The 20,343-nt window shown below is 39.9% G+C and overlaps 1 protein-coding gene across 4 annotated transcripts in view; it reads right to left on the bottom strand.

The window, feature by feature from the left end:
- Myo5a (myosin VA) overlaps positions 1-15,138 on the bottom strand; it is a 212,659-nt gene extending 197,521 nt beyond the window's left edge. For all 4 annotated transcript variants that reach the window (XM_047538820.1, XM_047538823.1, XM_047538822.1 and 1 more), the window contains exon 1: positions 14,798-15,138. In XM_047538820.1, coding sequence (XP_047394776.1) covers positions 14,798-14,824 — 27 coding nt within the window. In that variant the 5' untranslated portion in view covers positions 14,825-15,138. The remainder of the gene's footprint in view (positions 1-14,797) is intronic.
- Positions 15,139-20,343: the final 5,205 nt, after the last annotated feature.

Below are 20,343 nucleotides of genomic sequence, written 5' to 3'. Positions count from 1 at the left end.
CTTAAAAACAAAATTATTGTAAGAATCTGTATCGAATGTACAGAATGGCACAGTTCACAACTGAATCTTACATATTAGGTAAATAGGCACTGACTTCCTTTTAACTCTTTTCATCACTTAGATTTTTCATGAATTCACATGAGACATCCTAAATCTAAACAGTTAAATAGCAACCTATATTTTTGTCCAGATGCTTCTTAAACACTCTTCAGTGGAGGCCCCAGCTCCAAAAGCCAATGTGGCACTCAATGACTCCTGCAGGCAGTGACTGAGAACTTCTTTCTGGTCCACAGATAATATCAAATTTCCTGAGACTAAGGCATGTTCCTGACACAGAAAACTCTAACTTCAGGAAATGATACCTCTGTCCCAAGGAATGTAGCATCTTCTCAAGAACCAGGCCCCCAAAGACCTTTGCCCAGTTTCCCAGACACATTTCAGTTGTAAACTCTTTATTAGAAACACTTAATTATAGGATTAGCCAACTGGAGACAGGGAGAGGGGGTTATTTGAAATACACTAACTCAAAGACTCCTTTTCAAAGCTTAAAAGCTTCAAAATGTCATTTATCAGAGTTTACTTCCCACATTACTTCTCTTGATTCAAAGAATGTTTTTTTCTTGAATAATTGCCTCTGCTGTATTATTCTCCACTTGGCCTAAGTCAACCTTTCTGTTTCTAAAGACAACAGATTCTGAGCAGCCAGTCAACTCTGCCATTACATATGGATGCAGGGGTTCAACAGATCCTGTATGGCTTTGGTTAGCCAGGGATATAGTCTCCCTGGTTACCAGGAGAAGACAGGTATATTAATATGTAGGTTCTAATAAAATCCATCCTGCCATATGGCTTCCAAAAATACTGGAGAAGGAAGGGATCCTTCATCCTGATTTACCTGGCCCACTGATTAATAACACTGTTCTATCTACCCCTGTCTGGAAAATTTCCTTCTAGTTAGCTGTTGTGGCTGGCACACTCTGATATCCCAAATATGTAATTATATTTAAGGATTTATTCCTGAGTGCTTTGATATTCCTGTATTCTTTTAGTGTTTTAAGTTCTAAATAAATTAATATCCTTAACATTCATATCAGAATCACCAAGTTTTGTATCAATATTGTTGTTAAAGAAAAATTCATTAATTGCAATTTATTTATTTTTAAATGAACACAGAAAGGCTTTTGGTTCTCTTTAAGTCATATGTGAACTTCAAAAAATTATAAGCACTTAACATAGGGAACTGAATGAGTAAGATATGACTGATTTGTATAATAAAATATTTGAAGTCATTAAAAACATCGCAGAAAAAAATGCATTGGCATAGGAAAATATTCACAGCATATTACTTAAACAATTTTGTTACAAAATAGTATGTACCAAAGAAACCATTTTGCTAAAGAAAATATACACATATAAAAAGACTAGAAGGACAAACATCAAAATATTACAAGTTTCTGAAGATAATGGGGTTATATTCAATTATTTTTTTGCATTTCTGAATCTTTCAAAATTCTTCACTGGATACTTATTATATTATGCTGTTTTAAAATACTTTTTCAAAAGCAAAGTATCTCCCCAAGTAATTCTGCAAGTCATTTCCTGTACTATTTCACACCTATTATTAGTAATGGCAATGAAACATCTTTCACCATAGAGACTCTTAATTATGTTTTAATATAAAGGAGGCAGTTTTTCCAGTTGCCTTCAAAAATAGCAAAAATTTACTGGGTCACTACCATGTGCCAGGTCTTCTCACATATTTTATTGAAAGTGAAACATCAAGGATGGCTAGGAAGGGGCTGTGTGCAGAGCTCAGTAGTACAGCACATGCCCAGCATGTGTGAGGCCCTTGGTTCCATCCCAGCACCACATAAAAGAAAAAAATAAAATAAAAAAAAAACTGTAGCTGACAATGTGTCTACTACTGTAAAATCTTAAAATTTTTAAGACTCACCAACACCATTCAATTTTATTGAGCAAAGAAATCATGGCAAAGGGGAAGTATAGCAAACAGAGTTAAGCAAAACTCAAACATGGTCTCAAGAGGTAATGTGAGCTGGGCGTGGTGGCGGATACCTGTAATCCCAGCAGCTCGGACAGCTGAGGCAGGAGGATAGAAAGGTTCAAAGCCAGCCTCAGCAAAAGCAAGGTGCTAAGCAACTCTGTGAGACCCTGTCTCTAAATAAAATACAAAATAGGGCTGGGGATGTGGCTCAGTGGTTCAGTGCCCTGAGTTCAATCCCCAGTACCAGGGGAAAAAAAGAGAGAGAGAGAGATAATGTGAACAATACAAAGTCCAGGAGTCCAATTTCAGAATATAGTATTTAGCCTTAATTGGGATCTTATCATAGCCATTTTGAACTTCCCAATGTGTATTCAATTGCAGTCATTGTAACTCTAGCCCTTCATTTTGCAAGCCCCAATTTTAAAATTAGCCAATTGTATAGATTGTAACCCGGAGCTTCTCAGATCAGGGTAAGAAGCAGTGCTGCATTAGGGATAAAAACAGGTGGACTGCTTGCCCAAGGGTGCTTGCTTGCCAGACTTTGTTCAGTAGCACACTCTTCTGCAGAAGTGAAGTTTGCCTTGCTGAGCTACTTCTCAGCATGTGTTTAATTCCTTGAGGCAGCCCAGTATTTCTAACAGTAAGATTGGTTAAATGTCTTCAGTGGGGTCCCACAGACTAACTGCATCAGAACCCTTTATAGCATTGATTTAAAATGCTGATTCCTGAGCTCAGATAGTAAAGGTCTCTAGAGGCATGATCCAGAAATTTACATTTTAAAAAGCTTTCTGGACAACTGCTATTTACAGAAGTTTGAGAAATCTCAGGATTGTAAAAGATCAAGCCAAGAGAGTAGGACTATTAAAAGATCATGCATCTTGAAGTATCCAGTTAAGGAATGAGTTAATTGTACAGTAGATAATTAAGGAGAGGGAGGAAAGCACTGGGTACCAGTCAGAGGTTTTGAGGCTAGAGAGCAGCATACTGAGATCTGCTCTTAGGTCAGTACTGCTGATCACAGTGCAGGTGGCAAAAGAGAACAATCAGAAGCACTGAAGAAATCAGAAAAGAAAATGTAGGTCAAGGACAGAGTCCAGGAACACAAATATCTAAGGGGCAACAGGAGGCAGGTAAGTTTAAGACAAAGCAGCCAGAGAGAAAAGAGAATGATAGCTATGACTGCTACAACAAGCTAATACTTATATGTAGTTACCATGTATGATCACTATTCTAAGCATTTTTTATATATCAAATAATTCAGTCATTATTAAGCCCACAAGATAGATATTATCACCATTATACAGGTGAGAAATTGAGGCACAGAGAGGTTAAGTAATTTGCTTAGGATCACACAGAAAGTGTATAACAAAATTAGGATTCAAACTGGTATCCAACTTCTAGATATAATGTCCATGCCCTTGACTGCTAATACACTGCCTCTCTTTTTAAGGCAAGGGTAGAAGCCAAGAAAGAAAACAGTTGTAACAAAGTTCTCAGAAGAGTGTCTGGCCCACATAAGGCCTCTGTAAATATTAATCATTATTAGGATAATTATACTGCTATGGAGTCATACATTTGTCCAAGTCGCAGTCTTTAGAAGATAAGGTAAAACTCAGGGTCTTACTGATGAAGAAATAAACCTCCAAGGATGCTAAGGCTTCAACTCAGTTTCATGGGACTTTAATATCTAAGACTTCACACCATCAACCCTCATGTAAGGTTTCTGGTTACCATTCCAAGTCAAGTCCTTAGGTAGGGTCCCTATACATGGCAATGACCTGAAGGTCTCACAAACCCCGAAGCAGTTTCTGATTACTATAAGGATCAATTTTAGGTTGCTCTCTTTATCACTGGCTGTATTTTACTCAATTCTGATTGTTTTAAAGCAGGCAGTTGATGTTGAAAGGCTCTCAGGTTCTCAACTGCCTCTGAAAGCAAATGCATCTGTGGATTACTTCAGACAAATGTTAGTTTGTTATAATCAGGTAGACATGTTTACAATGAAATGATAACATATTATCAGGTGGTATTCTCTCTTTTTCTTCTTTTTTATTATTATTATTATTTACTTTTGGGGGAGTGTAACCAGGGATTGAACCCAAGGGCACTTATCCATTGAGCCACATCCCCTTTTTAGTTGCTGATGCTCAGTTTAAATTTGTGATCTTTCTTCCTTGGCCTCCCAAGTTGCTAGGATTATAGGCATGCATCACTGAGTCCCATTTACCAGGTAATTTAAGTTAAAATATATGATTTATATTCTTAAGACAGAAGCTTCATGATTTTTTTTCTTTATAAATTCTAATTCAATTATTCTCTCTGTCCCAGCTTCTTCCAAACCTGAGAAACAGAGTAAAAGCAACAATGATGAGAATGTTGAGGGGAAAAAAAAGTTCAGATTTGCAAAAAATTAAATTTCTTAAATAAATATGTGTGTTTCTACTACTCAAAACAGAATAAAAGTGTTGAATGGCAGAAAGTACCTCCCAGAAGTGGGACATCTGGTCACCCGAGTCCTGAGGCAATGCACATAAAAAGTGCTATTTTTAAAATAAAATGAATGTGAATGTCTTATCGTGTATAGAAATGCCAGTTCTTGCCACAGAGACTTAGACTTTAAAATTGACTAAAACTAATTCAAGCAAAGATTTATATATGACTATGCTCATCCTAGCACATGACTCCTAATGGTGAAAAATGCCCATCAGTATATTAATTATGTACATCCAGATGTTGAAATATTATGCAGCTATTAAAAATGTTTAATGGATATTTAAATGATAAAAAATTCTCACAATATGTTGTTTAAAAATCATTTAAAAACCATTTAGAATCATTTAAAACCATTACCATTGTCTAAAAGAAGTAAATCAGGGCTGAGGATGGAGCTCAGTGGTATAGCACTTGACTACCATGTGCAAGGCTCTGGGTTTGATCAGCAGCAATGCAAATAAATAAATAAAATTGATAATTAACAATGATAATCTCAGGGTGGTATAATTATTTTAACTTTCCTCCTCTGTGGTAAAACAGCATTTTGTAAACATCTTTTTTGCTAAAATTCATATGAAATATTGTCTTGTGGGAATGGAAGTATTAAATCACCTTTGTGAGCAATATAGTGCCATCAATGATGTGGAGGGGTGGGAAGGAGGCAATTACAAAAGGTAGTTACTGTGTACATACTTGGATATTTTCAGACATCATATTTTGATATGTTTTTTGCATTTTGTTAAACTATATATATAATGGACAAATAAATGAGTCCCAATTTTGCAATACCTATTCTTTAGATGTTAAATATGTTGCCAGAGTATGACCAAGTGGTAAAATTAGCACATTTTGTGCATTTGTATTGAAATTCATAGGAAAGTCTGTCCTCTGTAAATGACTTTTAGATATGAATTTTTTCACCCATCTCTAAGCATTACATATGCCTGTAACTTGTCCACTGAACTGAAAGTAGAGAAAGAAGTAAGGAGGGAAAGGCTCTAGGACAAAACAATCATATTAGAAGATACCTAAGATTATAACCACTGTTAGGTGTACAATTTAATTTACCAGCACTGTGTGCATAGCAGACAAGTTCTTAAATGAAACATCTAGTCCTCCTAGATATTTAAAAGTGCTCGATATATTTTAAAACAGAAGTAGTAGAATAAAACATTTTGTAAACAGCTTTTTAAAACAGATGGGAAATAGTGTGTTTGGAATTATTAAACCAACCTTTGAGCCGTACACTGTACTTGTTCATTGGATTGAGGGAGGAAAGAGGGAAGAAGGTGTAGAAGGTCTTTGGTTAGAGTATAATAGGATTTTTAGTTCTCATTGCCCTACATGTTATGTGCATTTCATTTAACTTTGCTATATTGTGTATATACTGGACAAATGAGTCCTAATCTTAAAATGTCTAGTCAATAGACTTAAATATGTTGCCAATGTAAAAAAAAAAAAAAAAAAAAAAAAAACCTTCCTCCTTTATGTGTTTCTGTATCTTCTAAATTGCCTACAGTGTTTGTTTCTATAAACAGGAAAAATACTACCTATAAGTCAACTATTTCTTTAAAAAGTGTTTCCAAGTAATCTTTGTTTCTGTTTTTAACTTTCCCACTTTTTCTCACCCTAATCAAAATCTTAAAGTCTGGGGCAGCAGGGTACAGTGGTGTACACCTGTAATCCCAGCTACTTGGGCGGCTGAGGTGGGAGTATCACTTGGGTCAACATGTTTGAGACCAGCCTGAGTAATACAGAACCTGTTTCAAAAAAGAGATACACAGGACATATCCTCACACATACAATAAAAAATGTATCCAGTCTATTATCAATAGTGCAAGGGTTGAGAAATCTTGGTTTAGGATGAAAAAAAAATAGTAAGTTACAAACAGTAAGAGTGGGCTAAAATGCAATATTAAGTCTGGTAGTTTAACTTTTTCATTTTGAAAATAAGAACTATCCATTTGAAATTGAGGAAAACATCTCCAGGAATTCTGCTCCTAGGTGAACTGTCAAATTAGTAAGATTTTTCTCAGTTCAAGCATATCAGTCTTATATAAAAGTTGTGTTAAATACTGATATGTTTTAAGGTGAGATCATATCTTTTTAAAAAACTAGTCATCTTATTATAAGTACTCTAATATGGTAAACTGAAAAACTAAAGTTTAGCTGATATAATCTGTTTAACAATTAGCCTAAAACAAGTGTTTATTTGAAACACACATAATCACATACAGAGAAAATTATTTGTGCAAAGTCAAAAACCATTTCCTCTTGTGATGTCAGATTCACGGAGTGGTAACAAAGCAAAAATACATGGATTGGAGTAAGGAAGTACTCTGCCTGAATCAGAATTACTAAGTAACAATTAAGTAACACTCCAAAGTGATTTTATTCCATTATAGGTTGTATATGTGTATTCGGTTATAACCAATAACAACAGAATATTAGGGAGTGGGAGATAAAATACAAGAATGGGAGGAAAATAAGATGACAGGGTGGAAGGAAAAAAACAGAATAGAAAGACCACCACCAGAAATGAACAGGGATAACCTGGATAGGCAAAAAGGGAAGAAGAAATTGTGCAATGTATTACTAGGTAAAAATGAGGGAAGAAGATAATGTGTACAAGTGTGAAGAAAATACTGAGGAAATACAATAGAAAGAAACCAGGAGGAAACATAAGTTCACAGTCCCCTTATTCACCAAGATTGAATAAAAATATTTTTCAAATCTTCAATTTCTGACATGCTATTAGTAAAGTGTACAGATTCTCTATGGCTTTTTTTTTTTTAATTCAAAATGATTTTCTGGGGAAAAGGGCAAAACTCTCCCATTCTTTGGCTCAAAGATCAGAAAGGGAGAAGGATTTAATCACTGTTATTTTTGGTGATCTATTCAGAAAGGACAATAATTGAGGGTAATTGTTTCATTTTGTCTACTCAGCACTATTCCTTCTGACAAGGAATGGCTCTTAGCTATCCCATGACACCAGAGTGGAACTATCAATTACTGTGTCCTGTCCTCCCCCAGACCTCTGGGGCTAGCACAGACTTGACTACTCATTGCACTCCTCCCCTACTGCCCCCTGGGCATAGTGAGTGGGCACATGACCCAAGAAAGGGCTGTGGGAATTCCTCTATCACTCTCCCTTCCTCTAGGCCCAGTGCTATGTGATCGTGTGATCTGAAGAGGCTATTGACCACCTTTTCACTCTGGAAAAAGCTGTCCTGAGGATAAAACTAATGTCAGATAGCACATGAGTCAGAGATAGACAGCCTCAAAGACCACATCTGAGCCATGAATCCAGTCATACCTAAACTTAAGGGTCATATAAGCCAATAAAATGCTTTTGGCCTTGAGTTGGGTTTCTGTTACTTCCAACTATAACACCTCTAGCTGGTAAATCATTTGACACTGTCAAAAAGAAATATGGCAAATCAGTATATCAGAATTACCATGCATGAATTACCCAGGTCCTTACTATTTCCAACTAGGATGATGCCATAATTTGAGGTAATTAGTTTCAAAAATGTAAAATTTAGTGTTTGTGGCAGAAATTCATTTAAGGCATGAATTTATTCATTTCAAGATCTAGCTGGGCATGGTGGCACATGCCTATAATCCCAGTGATTCAGGAGACTGAGGAAGGAGGATCACAGGTTTGAGGTCAGTCCAATAACTTAGTGAGACCCTTTCTCAAAATAAAAAATATAAAGGACAAAGTAGCTTGGTTGTAGAGCACCTGAATTCAATCCCCAATAGTGTAAAAAAAGAAAAAAAATGGTAGAAGTCTTACCATCTCAGCATTTCAGTGTAGTAGAGAAACTTGATGTTTCAGGAGTGGGGGCAGGGTCTCACTAAATTGTCCAGGACAGACTGGCCTCAAACTTGCTATCTTCCTGCCTCATCATCTTGAATTGCAGGGATTATGGACATGTGCCACTGCACCCACTTAAACTCCTTAAACTCCTACTATTCTTGATGTTAAATACTCCACTATTTTACCAGCTCACCTTCATCTTCCTAATCAGAGAGTTCTACCCTTTTTGGCTAGAGATGTAGTTCAGTGCATGACTAGCATGTGAAAGGCCCTGGTTCCATACACAATACTAAAGAGAAGAATCAACAGACAACAGAGAGTTCTACCCTTTTAATCTCTCTAGCCTCTTTCTTGTCCTGATAATTTTATTTCTCCTGTTCTGAAATTCTCTAGTTTCAGTGTCTATTTGACAAGGATCAGAAAACCCAATCACAAAACACAGGATTCCTGGCCACAATGCATTTTTTTTTTTTTTAAATAAATGACCAAGGACAGACTAAATTTATCTTTTGTTTGTCCAGTCTCCCTCCAGCCTAGCATATTGCTCTCCTTTGGGCCACAGCAACACATCAGGCCAAAGGAAATAGATGGATAGTCCTCATACACATAGGGAAATATATCACACTTTTCCCTTGATTTCAAGCATTTGGAGCCATTATTTTGAAAGCAAAATAACTACATGACCCCTAAGTTGTATAACTGGCAAAAATCTGCGGTCCCAGCACATATTTAAAGCTAATGTCTTCTGGTTAAGAATTTCAGCCCTGCGCGATGGTGCACGCGCACCCAGTGGTTCAGGAGGCTGCGACAGGAGGATCAAAGTCAGCCTCAGCAACTTAGCAAGGTGCTAAGTAACTCAGTGAGACTCTGTCTCTAAATAAAATACAAAATAGGACTGGGGATGTGGTTCAGTGGTTGAGTGCCCCTGAGTTTAATCCCCAGTACCAACAACAACAACAAAAAAAGAATTCCAAGTGAAGCAGGCTAGAGGGCTTAGAAGAGTCACGGAGAATGCCTGCGGCATGACAAGACCAGGGATGAATTTCTGCAAAGTTTAAGATGTATTAGCAAAAACTCAGACTGAAATTACAATCATGGTAGATGGGAATGGAAACAGTTAAAGGGCAAAACTGGCCAAAGGGCATTATAGTACATTGAAGACCTAAAGAAACAAAGCACCAAAGGCAGGCATTGTTAATAAAGGCCAAGTTGCAAATGTGGGGGAAAGATTAAATAAACCACTTAAAATCCTTTTGTACTTTTCTCACTTACTCTCACTGAAAACAAAACTTCACAGGTGTGATGCCCAAGGCCAGGCCTTTCTATCAACTATCTCTATTGGTTGGACTAAGGTGAAACCACAACATTCACTTTAGGGAATAAAAAAAAAAGGTGCAACTCTAGTCAATTCTGAATGAGTTGAAGAGAAACATAGAAACAGAAGGGAATTACATGTGTGGTGTGTGTGGTGGAGGGTGTACTCAGGATTTAACCCAGGGGCCCTCTATCACTAAACTACACTCTTGGCTCTTCCATCCCCACCCCATGCGTCCCCCCCCCCCCCACCATTCTTTATTTTTCGACTGGTTCTTGCTAAGTTGCTGAGGCTGGCCTCAAACTTGCCACCCTTTTTCCTCACCCTCCTTCCTCACTGGGATTACAGGCATGTGCCACCATGATCAGCCACACAGGAACTTTTTAGGGGTTATGGGAATATTCTATAATTTACTTGTGTGGTTACATGATACAATATTTGCTGAAACTTACCAAACTATATTCAAAAAGAGTAAATTTTATTGCATATAAATTATACAATAAAACTGGTGAGAGAGGGGAGGCAGACAAGTAGGAAATGAAGTCTATGCAGACCACTGTGTGATGAAAGACATGTCCATTGGGGTGGGGAGAGTGAAGTGGAATTGCCCACACAATATTTAGACTATGACAGGATCTTACTCCATAGATAGACAGAAGTTTATACAAGAACACCTTGTATTTCATTAGCAATTGTCCAAAACGGAGACAAATATTTCCAAATCCATCCTCCAAGTGGGCCAAGTGCCCCTAAATTCTTCTAATGGAGGAAAAAATCATCAAAAAATTAAAAACAGAGAAGCTAAATTAATTCTTACTTGTTACTACATGCTGCTATACAAAAGTGTTCTCCATCACCCCTCTCCAGGTTTAGTTTAATCCCTGGATTCCCACTGCAGACCTTCCCCTTCAGTTTTCCCTTTATTTATTTACTTATTTGTGGTGCTAGGGATTAAACCCAGTGTTTCATGCATCGTAGGCAAGCACTCTACCACTGACCTACATCCCCAGCTCCAGTTTTCCCTAATGTTAAAAAGCTAGAAGTACCAAGAAGATCTAAACTATTTGGCAGTAGTAACTCTCATGAGAACTAGAACCTCTATAATCTTTTAACCACTGAGCAATACACAGAGCTTTCATGCTTCAGTATAGAGTAACAAATTTCAAGAGCAAACAAATTTCATGAGGATTCTGCTTTGCTCAAGGAGTTCAGAAGTATTTGTGTAGTTTTCAAGAGTCAATAAAAATTCATGATGAAATAGCAATTAGCTTCCAGTTTCCAAGGCTGGAGCTAACAGCATTTTCTTGTCCAATGCCCTCTCTTTCCCATCCTATGTGAAATCTAACTTGGAAACCTCTCAGGTTTGTCCCCTTCTTCCACACACTTTCTGCACATGCCTCAATCTACCAGACATTCATCAATTCACATTTTGGTTTCTGAAACAGTCTCATCTCCTTGGACTCCCTGGCTCCCAGTTTGACCCTCTATTACTCACTCTGTTCAGGATGCCAGATGTGAGTTTACTTGTTTATCCACTTCTTTATATGGGAAAAAAATGTGCCAGTAGTGGTTCAGAATCTGAACGGACAGTTGGATGCCAAGTGAATTAGAATTGGAATAAATGTAGACTGTGAGACAAGAGAAAGGATGCTGAGGTTTCCAACCTGAGGAGCTAGGAGACAGCAGTGCCATTAACAAGTCTAGGAACATCAGGAGCAAATACAAAGAGAAGGAATGTGACTGGGGAGGAGGCTTGAGGACAGCATGTGCTTGCCAAACTCCCAATCAGGGCACATGATCAGGGATGAGATTTCTGTCCTGCTTTAAGAGGACGAAAGCAGTCTGAGAAATGAAGTTTAAACAAATATTAGAATTTCCAGGAATAATGGTTTAAGAAATGATAGTATAAAACATAAAACTGGAACTATGCCAGAAAAAATCTAGGCCATGTGGCTTCAGAAGGTATAAAAAAATATGGTGGGAAAGGAAAATTACAAATATACAATCTACTGACCTGAAAAGCTGTTTTCATCTAGCAAAATTTACATGGCCTTGTGGCTTCAGATTATTTTTGTACTGTTAAAATACTCAGTATCTTAACATATCATAGGGACTCCTAATTAAATAGGTTCAGGTAATTTGGGCCGTTCCGTGGTATTTATGGTGCTATATGGTGTCTAGAAACCTCATATGAAGAGCACTAACATGAAACTCATTACATTGCTGCTCATGATACTTAAAGGTCTAACTGATAAGCCCTGCTCCACAAATGGTGACTCCTTTGTAGTTGAAAGCATCAATGGGTGATGTTACGATGCACACATCCACCGGCAAGATAAGACTAACAAATATTTTCAAACTGGGAGCAGTAATGAAAGACTGTAATCCCAGCAAGTTGGAAGGCTGAGGTAAAAGGATCACAAATTTAAGGCCAGTCTTCACAACTTAATGAGACCCTTTTGTCTCAAAACAAAATACTAAATAAATAAATAAAAGGGCTAGGGATATAGGTCAGTGGAAGAGTGCCTCTGGCTTAAATCCCCAGTTCCACAAAAAGAAAAAAAGACCAATATTTTCAAAATTAGAAGCAATGAGAGATCACAGCTGCTTTTTACCTTCCATTCTTTAGGCAAGTAGACTTAAAAACAAATCAACATGCAACTCTGTAAATATACTAAAACCATTGAATCATACATCTTAAATTGGTGGATTTTACAGTGTATGAATAGCACAATAATGCTGCAGTTTTAAAAATTCAATAGATACCCAACAACACCCCTAAAAAGCCAATAAACACATTTAACCAAAATGTTAGTTTCCAGAAATTTATAGCCATGAACCTAGCTTTTGCTCTTAAAATATTTACTCTACTCACTGGGTGTGGTGGGGCATGCCTATAATCCCAGTGGCTCGGGAGGCTGAGGCAGGAGGATCCCAAGTTCAAAGTCAAGCTTGACAACTTAGCAAAACTCTACATGGAAATTTTAAAAATAATAAAAGGGCTGGAAGTGTAGCTCAGTAGTAAAGTACCTTGGGTTCAATCCTCAGTAGTGGGGAGGAGATAAAAAGAGGAAGTGGGGATCTTGAGCCCCTTCAGGGAAAGAACTGTGATTTGTTGGAAACTCTGACATTAAGTTGTGTTATTTAGCACAGAGGATGCTCAATAAATATTCCTGCCTGCCATTAAGCTAAGGCCCATTCACAGAGATAACCAACCAACAAACAAGGGACCAGACTATTTTAGGTGTTAAGTGTATTTAGGAGAGGCACCTAAAGCCTCAACTTCAGTCTTGAGTGACTAAACTAGCCTGTCTTTGCTATGTCTAAAAGGTGAATTTTAAAATGGTGTATGATAAAGCTGTGACAGAAAACCAAAATCTCACAATTTAGAAATCACAATGTCTTTTCAATTGTTTTCCTTACAAATTATCTTGGAAGGGAAAAAAAGCAAATCTAAAATCCAACAATTAACTATCCAATCTATCTGTAGGTAAGCAGCCTACTATTAACAGCTTTAAAAAGGACTGCTTACCACAGACAGGGATCAGAGGTACTACACAGAGTAAGCAATGTTTACACACTGATATCTTCACATGAAAATTATTTTGATATTTCTTAGTATCTACCTCATAATTCACTATGAGGATTAAATGAGTTAATAATTACAAAACACTGAGAATGGTATCTGCCACACAATAAGTATATAGTAAGTACTATATTGTGTTTGTTAATAAAGTGACCTTTAATCAGTTTCCAATTATAATCATTTATATGTTAGAAATCTATAGTGCTTAAAGAAATTACCAGGTTTAGAGAGAAATTCCAATGATGCAATTCTTAAATCTAGGGTTAGAAAGAGGTCCCAAAGAATGTTTCATGCAAGTTCCTCACTACATGGTTGAAGAAATTAACCACGCACATCATATTTGTCAAGAAATTCATAGGTCACAAAAATCTCTCACCACTATTATTAGGTTGGATCCTCACGGCAGTTTGTAAGGAATGGAAGGCACGTATAATTAACTCTATTTACAAGTGAGGAAACTGACCAGAGAGGATAAGTGATTTGCCCAAGGTCACACAGTAAGTGTAAAGGTCTATTCTAGAATCAGGACTCTTAATGCCCAGTCCAGACCTCTTCCCTTTATGCTACCATTTAGGCGTGGGCTTACTTGGGTCACATAGGAAGAAACAGTTCCTTTGCCCTAAGATAAGAATGCTGCAAATGTGAACTTGAAAAGTTAAGGAAATTCTGTCAACTGTAAGGAGAGGTAATCAATAGCTGGCAAAACACCTAGCTACACAGAAGAAAGGGTATAAAATGCCAAAGTCACATACATTCATAAAGGGCACCACCCATTGCCCAATACAATTTTTCAGAACAGTCTCCAAAGGGACAGTTCTCCAAAACACCACCAATGGGAGATTACCAGACCAGAGAATACTTGGGTCAGTTTAATACAGAAAAGGCTGCCTGCCACTTTCCTTAAACTAAACCCAGAAGGAAAAAGCTCGCCCAAAAGGAAGATGAAAACATGAAGCCTAACAAGGCTCTAAGGGATTACACGCAGGCTGCAAACTCCCAACGACAAATGAGTACCCAGTCCGCGAATCAGCTCGCGTTTATCGGGTTGCATCTTCCCCAAGGGCTCACCGCCCAGGGCAGCGATCAGAAACCGGGCATCTCTAAAGGTAAAAATATACTGGCTGCCATTTGCAGGACCCAAAATAATCCAGGTGGGCTGGCGGTAGAAGTCGGACCGCATACCAACACAAGATGCTATTTTAAGCGCGTGTCCGCACGAGAGGGACCATCGGATCTACCCATCAAGCATCTCCCAGCAGCCAGGATTTTTCCTGGCTAGGCGAGAGGGCTAGGGAGAGCTAGGCGATCTGGCTCGGGGCAGCCCGAGAAGCGTGGCAGGGGGTCAGGGAGACCCGCGACTCGGGCCTCCGTCCGCCGCTCAGCCATCAACGCCCGAAAGAGGAAGGTGCGGCGGCGGGTGGCAGGCGCGCGGGCCGGGCTTTTGAAATGCTGGGAAACGGGTGGCGCTGGCCAGGCCGGGCCCCCGCGCCGCGGCCTCCAGGCAGCCTGACGGCCCGCGGCGCCGCCTGAGCGGCCCCCTGCCCTCCCCCGGCGCGGGCCCGCGGGGCGCGTTACCTTTGTGTAGAGCTCGGACGCGGCCATGGCGGGGCCCCGCGCGCCGACACCCCCGCCTGGGCGGAGGCCGCACCTCGCCTGGGCGTCCGCCCGCGCCGACTAGGAAGCGCCTGGCAGCAGCCGGCGGGGAGCCGGGCAGGGCAGGGCAGGGCTGGGCCGGGAGGGACCGGGAGGGGCCGGCAGGGCAGGGCGGGGCGCCTCAGCTCAGGTGGCCCGCGGAGGCCTGGCCATCACTCCCGGGCTCGCCGCGAGCAGCCGCGAGCAACCCGCGTGCCCAGGGTCCTCAGGGTCGCCGCTGCCTCTGCAGCCACCTCAACGGACCGAGATGCCGCCGCCGCCGCCGCCGCCGCCGCCCTGTGCATTGTGGGAGCGGGAGGAGGCTGCGCTCCAGCGCTGCCACCGCGGCTGCTCCGGGCTCTCTCGGGCTCACGCTGCCTCCCACCGGCTGCGGGCTCCCAGCACTCTCCGCCTGCCAGCCCGCGCCGCGCCCAAGCTGCGGAGGCCCAAACCCTACCCCCGGACGTTCGCCCGGGGCGCGGATGCCCCCGCCAGAAGCGAGTGCTGGACCTGGCGAAAGCGCCTGCCCGCGAGGGAGGGGCAACAGTGTCAGGGCTGTCACCTTGTCTAGGTGAACCCCTGGGAGCCTCAAGGATGCTTCTAGGAAGAGGATTTAGGACAGGTCTTCTTGAAAGGCCGTCGAATAATCTAGAACTCCAGAAGAGCCTTGGTAACAGCAGTAATCTGAATGCTGAGTAGTGCATCACCAGGAATTAGGAAGATCACCAAGGTCACTCCCAAGATCTTGGCATAGGCAGCAGGTTTGTCTCATGATGTCAGAGGGTAGGGGCTGGTTCAAGGCCACAGAAACTTAAACATAAAAACAAGATGTCCCCAGGGGACAACCCGAGAGTCCTTTTTCTAGACCTGTGCATTTGCAGAGGTGCAACTACCCTTTTGCCCCTGCCCGATTTCTCGGCCTTTTCCTCCTCCCTAGTCGTGTAGACTTAATGGTGCCACCTGAAGCTGATCTGGATGCCACCTGAAAATGACACACTTAATGTGGAAAGTTTATACAGTACCTGCAATTTGACTCTGTATGCAAAAGTTAAAGGCCTCAATCTACTCGTAGTTATGGTTGCACATCGAGCATAGGAATGTGGTCTTTCCATCCTCAATGCCATATTGTCCTCACCATCAAGCTCGTACTCTTTAACACCTAGTTGAATAATGTTCAGTTTTTTAAAAATTCTAGCTTCGTTTTAGTGTGTTCACCTCTCATTTCTTTGAACTGTAAGAGGTGTCCAGTGCTTGCCAGAGGAATTCAGGACTGTTTTCTATAAAGACCAAAGGTCAAGACTGGGGCCCCTGTTTCGTGAGTGTTGGAGGATATGTATTGAAGGAAGATCATTCTCTAAAAGGGAGATAGGGCCAGTCCTCACTCTCTGAAACTCAGACCTCTCCTCCTCTTGCTCATTGGCCCGCCACCTCCTCAGAAATGGCAAAGGGAATGGCTACAGAGTTCAAGTTATAAAATTGTCTCTATTCCTTCCAGTTCTAAAACCAAATGTCTTTGATGTTTCCTGGTTCCACTCTTTCTTTGACCAGACATAAAGAGAGAAAATGTGCAGTTATGACCAGAAGAACATAAAAAGTAATGGATTGAGAGGAGACCTGGCTCCTACCCCTTACCATTTCTTCATGTCTTGTGCAAGGTGCCTGTTTTCTTACCTGCATGGATACTCCCTGAAGTTCTCATACACTGAAATACTTGGACTGACAATTATGCAGTGTTGTATTGAAGAGGCACATGGAAAGGTATGGCATCTAGTATATTTGTTTTCTTGTCACTTTTGTATATTTTGGAAAAATCTCTTAGTTCTGCCTCCTGATAGAAAACTCAGGACTTAAAATTCCCACCTCTTTTGTAGATTAGAAGCAGTAATAGAACCCAGATTCTAACAAGCAGAATCATCTGGACAAGACTTCAGATTCAGAAGTGAGCAAATGTGAGGAAATACGCGTGCCTCAGAACTTCTGTTTGCTAATGAATGCAGCAGCAGAGGTAGGCAAGTTTGGGGGACAACAGTGGTTACATCAAAGTCAGCCTCCTGACTTTTGTGTTTGGTGGTGGCTATAGCAACATTTTCCATTGAGACCACTGCTGAACATGTTTCTAGAGTTGCACCTGGAAGATTTCTATCAAAACTGTTACTTTAGCCTGGCTGGGGTTGTGGTTCAGCGGTGGAGTACTCACCTGGCATGTGCAAGGCTCTGAGTTCAATTCTTAGCGCCGCATATAAATAAATAAAGATCCACTGAAAACTAAAAAAACTTTTTTAAACCTGTTACCTCGGCCTTTCCAACAATTTTGTAGATGAGCTGATATCTCTTAAATACTGTTTCAGCTTAAATGAGTCAGAATTATGTATTTCTGATTAAGAACTCTGACTCAGCCTCCTGAGTAGCTGGGATTATAGGTATGCTCCATCCCCCCGACGGAATTTTAAAATAAAGAACTTCCATTTTTTCTAGGGAACCTAAGACATAGGCAAATGCAATAGCTGCCATTGAATTGAACACAGAAAATAACGGATTTAGTCAGGAGAGCAGCCAAGTTGCAAAATGACAGCTGTGCATGAGGATTAAGGAAGCAACCAGTTTGGATTGAAGCAAGGCAGCAATGGCCTCCGAGAGAGAGTTTTCTGGAGCAAAAGGAAGATTTTATAGGTAGCTGATACGACAGATGATATTAAAGTAATTATGGCTATGATATAGGCCAAAAATACAAGGGGGAAAGATAATTAGAAATGCCAAGAAAAATAAAAACCTGTATAAGAAGATGCAATCATAGCACAAACTGTGCTCTGCAGTGAACTATATCAACCTATAAGACCAGAGACTTGCTAATAATGATTACAAAATAGAAATCAAATATCGACCTTAGTGATACAATTGTAAAATCATAGATGACAAAAACTGAGAGAAGAGAGTCACAGGGAAGGATAAAGGACATTAATACTGCCATTGTATACAGTGGATAGCCAACAAGTACTCTGCATAATTAACAGAATAAGAATAAAAAAAGTGAAACTATTAGTAAATACCTAAAGGAAGCTTATAAAAGGATCAGAAGTTGTGATACCATACTAAGAGGTGAAATGTGTTATGAGCTAAACTTTCACCTATTAGCCTGGAGAGTCATTAATTTATGTCTAAAAGTAAATTAAGAAAACAAAAAATAGTTGTAGAAGATATTACGAAGAACCATGCACCTCCCAGAAACCTGAGAGGTTGAGGCAGGAGGATCACAATTTTGAGACCACCCTCAACAATTTATCAAGGCCCTTAGTAACTTTGCAAGAACCTGTCTCAAAAAAAAAAAAAGGGGGGGGGGAGACTGGCAATGTAGTTCAGTGGTAAAGCACTTGGGTTCAATTCCAATACCAAAAAAGAAACAACAAAAACCTGAAAGATATTACTGAGAGATATAGAGATAACTATCAGAAATAAAAAGAAAACACACACACACACACACACACACACACACACACACACGTAGTTCTCTCTCCCTAGGGATCTAAAGTTGGTAGCAAAGAGGTATATTTTATGATTCTTGATTTTGCACTATGTCCTTCTATAACTACTTGTGTTGACTGAAAAGAACAGGAAAAAAAGTTTAAGAATTTAACACCAAATTTCAATTCTACACTTTTTTGTTTCTCCACATTTCTTACCCTATGGTTGTACCTGCTACTCGATGTCATTTGCTCCATTTAGTTTTCTTTAAAAAAAAAAAAAAAAAAAAGAGAGAGAGAGAGAGAGAGAGAGAGAGAGAGGGAAGAATGGTAAGCAATGATCCCAAAGAAACCACTTTAAAATGTTGAGAATTTCTGGATCTTTGTTAATGGAAGGACATGCTTTTACAAAGTTGTAAAGACACTTCTGAACCATTAGTGTACTTCTTACCTCCATCCTTTTCCCATCATACCCTCCTGGAAGTGACCTCATCACCTTCTTTTCATATGGGTAGAACTAAGGTCACCCAGCAGGCCCTCTCCTCCAGTGTGTCCCCTTTCTCCACCTGACTTCTACTCCCTCATCTGCTGGCTCTGGCTAATCCCCATCCCAGATCTTGCCCCCTTTGCTCTTTTGCATCTTTGACTTTTCTTTCATACTGTTTTGCCCATAACAGATATCTGGAGTGTCCCCCACAGGCCCATTTATTAGAGGGTCCATTCCAGCTAGGCTTGCCTTTTGAGAGGTGCTAGAATCTTTAAGAAATGGAACCTAATGGTTTTAGGTCATTGGGGTTGTGCCCTTGAAGGAGATTGTGGAACTCTGGGCCCCTCCTCACTGTCTTGCTTCCCTGGCCATAAGGTGAGTGAGTGGTTTTTCATTGCCACAAGCTCCCTGCCATGATGTGCTGCCTTGGCACAGACTGGAAAGCAGTGGAGCCAACTGATCATGGACTGAAACTTGCAAAACTATCAGCCTTTTCTCTGTATAAGTTACCTTAGATATTTGTAATTATATTATAAATTATTATAAATTATATTTTATAATTTTCCCTACATTTAAAGGGAAAACCAAAAACTTCCTCCAAACTAATTTTTTTTTTTTCTCCTTTTTGGTACTGGGGATTGACCCACATCCCCAGCCCTTTCTATTTTTTATTTTGAGATCAGACCTTGCTAAGTTGCTGAGGCCCTTCTTAAATTGTTGAGGCCAGCTTCAAATTTGAAATACTCCTGCCTCAGCCTCCTGAGTTCCTGGGATTACAGGAGTGCACCACTGCACCCAGTCAAAAATTTTTAATATATCTTAGTCTTCAAAAGAACTGTCCTCAGTACTAATTTACCTAAAGTCACTTGTTATTCCTGTTATATTCCTGTGCCTCATGCCCATATGTACCTTCTCTACTGAAATTGCTCTCTCCAAAAGATCAGCGATACCAATTTTGCACTTCATAGGCCTTTCCTCAGGTCTCGCTCTTCTCACTGCTCTATTACACTACCCACTGCCATCTTCTATACTGAATTTTTCCCTCCTTTTGTTTGACACTTGTAGAACAGACCTCCTGTGAGAATGTGAGTACATTACAATCAACTGGAAATACTGTAACCGAATATATCCATGAGTAACAAAATGTGAAACAAATATAAAAAGTAGTTCTTTAGAATTTACATATAATCATACTATAATATAAATTGGTAGAAATAATACACATGACTATCTTAAATTATCATGGCTAGGGACTGGGAATGTAGCTCAGTAGTAAGCCACTTACCTAACATGCTTGAGGCCCTGGGTTCAATCCCCAGCTCCAGAAGAAAAAAATATTAAATTATCATGATATATAGGTATACTTAAGTTGGATGTCTTATAATCAGTAGTATAGTAGTAGTAGTAATCAATTTTTACAAGATATTTTTAGTCTTTCTTTTAGCAAGAACATTGATGGGCCGAGCCTGGAGACACATGCCTGTAATCCCAGCAGCTTGGGAGGCTCAGGCAGGAGGATCCCAAGGTCAAAGCCAACCTCAGCA

The sequence above is a fragment of the Sciurus carolinensis genome, chromosome 2, assembly GCF_902686445.1.
Source record: "Sciurus carolinensis chromosome 2, mSciCar1.2, whole genome shotgun sequence".
Taxonomy (NCBI): domain Eukaryota; kingdom Metazoa; phylum Chordata; class Mammalia; order Rodentia; family Sciuridae; genus Sciurus; species Sciurus carolinensis.
Note: the sequence above shows the minus strand (reverse complement) of the source record. Positions and strands in the feature narration are given on the sequence as shown.